Here is a 2,274-nt window from a genome sequence, read left to right as displayed (position 1 = left end):
GCAGGCTCCCACCGCTGACCAGGCCACCTCGGCTCTGAGCCAGCGAGCAGCCTCTCGGCGGGCGAGTGGCGAAGCGCTTGGCCTGCTCGGCGCCTCGCACGTGAGCAATGCACGCGCAGCGTCTATATTAGACCTAGCGTCGACTTTCTATTCTCTCACAGTCTGCGTCCTGGCCCAGCTGGCGCTCTTGGCGTCGCGGCGAGCAACTCCCGGGCCTGATGGGCACGCGGGAGGGACAGGACTAGGCCGTCAAAGTATTTTCTAAGGACAATCAATAAGTGAACGTCGTTGTTGGGCTGAACGCATAAGGCCGTGCGATGTTCTGTCCCGGCAGATGTGTGTGCGTCGAGCCAGGGCGCGGAGTGCCGCAAGTGAGCAACTCCCCGCGCAAACAGTACTGAGTTGCACGCAGGGCGTTTATTTGATGTCTACATACTTGAGTGCAGGTCACACGTCACTCCCCCGGCCACCCCACAGTGTGACTGGTGGCCACTCGCATGATGGCAGGACCTGAGCTCCAGTCCTGAACAGCACTGGTGGCCACACTAATTGGGATGCGGACTGCCTCAAGCCAAAGACTGCTTGTGATGAGTGCGACTGTCGATCCGCGTACCCGCCGGCGCAAGGGAGGTGCACACGGCCACAGCACAACCAGACCGCAGTCGGTCACACCGTGCTTGCTCACCCACCCCTTGTGAGCCAAAACAAAGCGTCTTGCTGCCTCAAGGGCTTGAGGGCGGGCGCTATAAGGAGTGCGCAATCATGCAAGCCGCAGCCAACTGGCCTAAGACGGGCTTCAGTGGGGCTCCCAGTGAGCCGATCTCAACTGACCCCTGCTGTCAATTATGCCAGGCTTGGCACGAGGCTGAGTGTCTGCTAGCGGCTAGTGAGGTTGGCCCTGGAACAAAAAGACGAATTTGAATAATTACAACTCTTTTGTGGTCGTTGTTGTGGTGGTGCAAATCTGCGTTCACGCGCGCGCGCGGCTCGTCCCTGTTGCATATACACAGGAGGACTGAGGCTCTTGCCTGCTCAAGGTGCAGCGGCCGGCGCAGGCAGCGTGCTGCAGTGAGGGAAGCAGTGCGTGCGGCCCCCCCTCTTGTGGCCGTCCACCCCACTTCTTTCGAGGGGAAAGGCGCCCAAAAAAACCAGAGTACCCCTCTGAACAAAAAGGCGGGCGCGAGCGACGAGCGATCCGCCGCTTGCCGCCCTCAAGCACTGCGGCCACAGCTGTGTGGCAGAGCGCCCGCCGCGCCCCCACTGCGCAGAAGTGGCGCAGACAGGGGGCGGCTGCGGCCGCCCGTGCGGGGAGTGCCACAACCCGCGCGTCAGCCTCTCCCCCAGAGCGTGTGTGCAATCATAAGCATTCCTGGCGGCCTCTCGGACGGCCAGCCGCATCTTGGACTGAAACATCCTTTGAGGGGACACGCGGCGGGCTGCCTGCAGTCCGCGAGCTGCGTGGCTGCGTCACGGGTGCGAGCGGCCGTGGCCACCCGCCGGCCCGCACGCACCGCGCGAGGCTCACTCATCGCACGAAAGGAGGGCCGCCCACCCTGACCGAATAGCGGCGCAGGGGGCTGCGTCCCGGACAAGATCAGATCGGTCAAATCGGATTAGTCAGATCAGTACAGCAAACCGGCCGCCTGGAAGGCCGAGCCCGCCCTCCATTGGCCGCTCTCCACGTCCACGCGGCCAACACCCTGGCCCCGGCCCAAACCAAATCGGATTGTGGCCGAGGCAGCGTCATCTGTGGCCCTCCGCCCGACTCGCTCGCCCTGCATCTGTGCGCGCGAGCCGAGCCCAGCATAATCGTTGTTCTCTCCTCCCACACAGGGCCCGCCAGCGCCCCTCCATTCAGGCTGGCCCCCGGCGGGCGCGCGCCCCGGCGCCGCCGTGTGGTGGCGACGGCCGCAGCTGCACAGCTGCGCCCACGCCTTGCATCGGCGGCCGCCGCGGGGCCCCGCCCCGCATCAAGCATCAAGCCTCCAGCCTCCACCCTCCAGCCGCCGCTCTAGTTGCGGAAGCTGAGCGTGGCAAAGCTGCTGCGCCGGACGCCGTTCTTGGAGACGCCGGTGGCGGCGACGGCGGCGGCGTCGGCGACGGCCTTGGCGGACTGGCGCTTGGCGACCTCCTTGTTGACCAGCTGGGTGGCGGACAGCTGGCCGGTGGGGTTGCCCTCCTTGTCCAGGCCCGAGTTGAGGCCGTGCTGGGCCTGGAGCTCGCGGGTGTTGTTGAGGGCCTGGTTTGGGGGGTGCAGGGTGGGAGGAGCGGGGG

At 65.5% G+C, this 2,274-nt stretch overlaps 1 protein-coding gene across 1 annotated transcript; it reads right to left on the bottom strand.

Annotated features, from left to right (window-relative positions):
* Positions 1–2,011: 2,011 nt before the first annotated feature.
* Positions 2,012–2,239, bottom strand: MNEG_16457 (hypothetical protein; the record flags this gene model as incomplete). The annotated part of the gene is made up of 1 exon (XM_014035073.1): positions 2,012–2,239. A coding segment is annotated over one exon (228 nt), but the record flags the coding sequence as incomplete, so codon positions are not given.
* Between the last annotated feature and the right edge of the window lie 35 nt (positions 2,240–2,274).

The sequence above is a fragment of the Monoraphidium neglectum genome (assembly GCF_000611645.1).
Source record: "Monoraphidium neglectum strain SAG 48.87 unplaced genomic scaffold scaffold06388, whole genome shotgun sequence".
In the NCBI taxonomy this organism is placed as follows: domain Eukaryota; kingdom Viridiplantae; phylum Chlorophyta; class Chlorophyceae; order Sphaeropleales; family Selenastraceae; genus Monoraphidium; species Monoraphidium neglectum.
The sequence above is the reverse complement of the archived record's forward strand: the minus strand, read 5'-3'. Positions and strand labels throughout refer to the sequence as shown.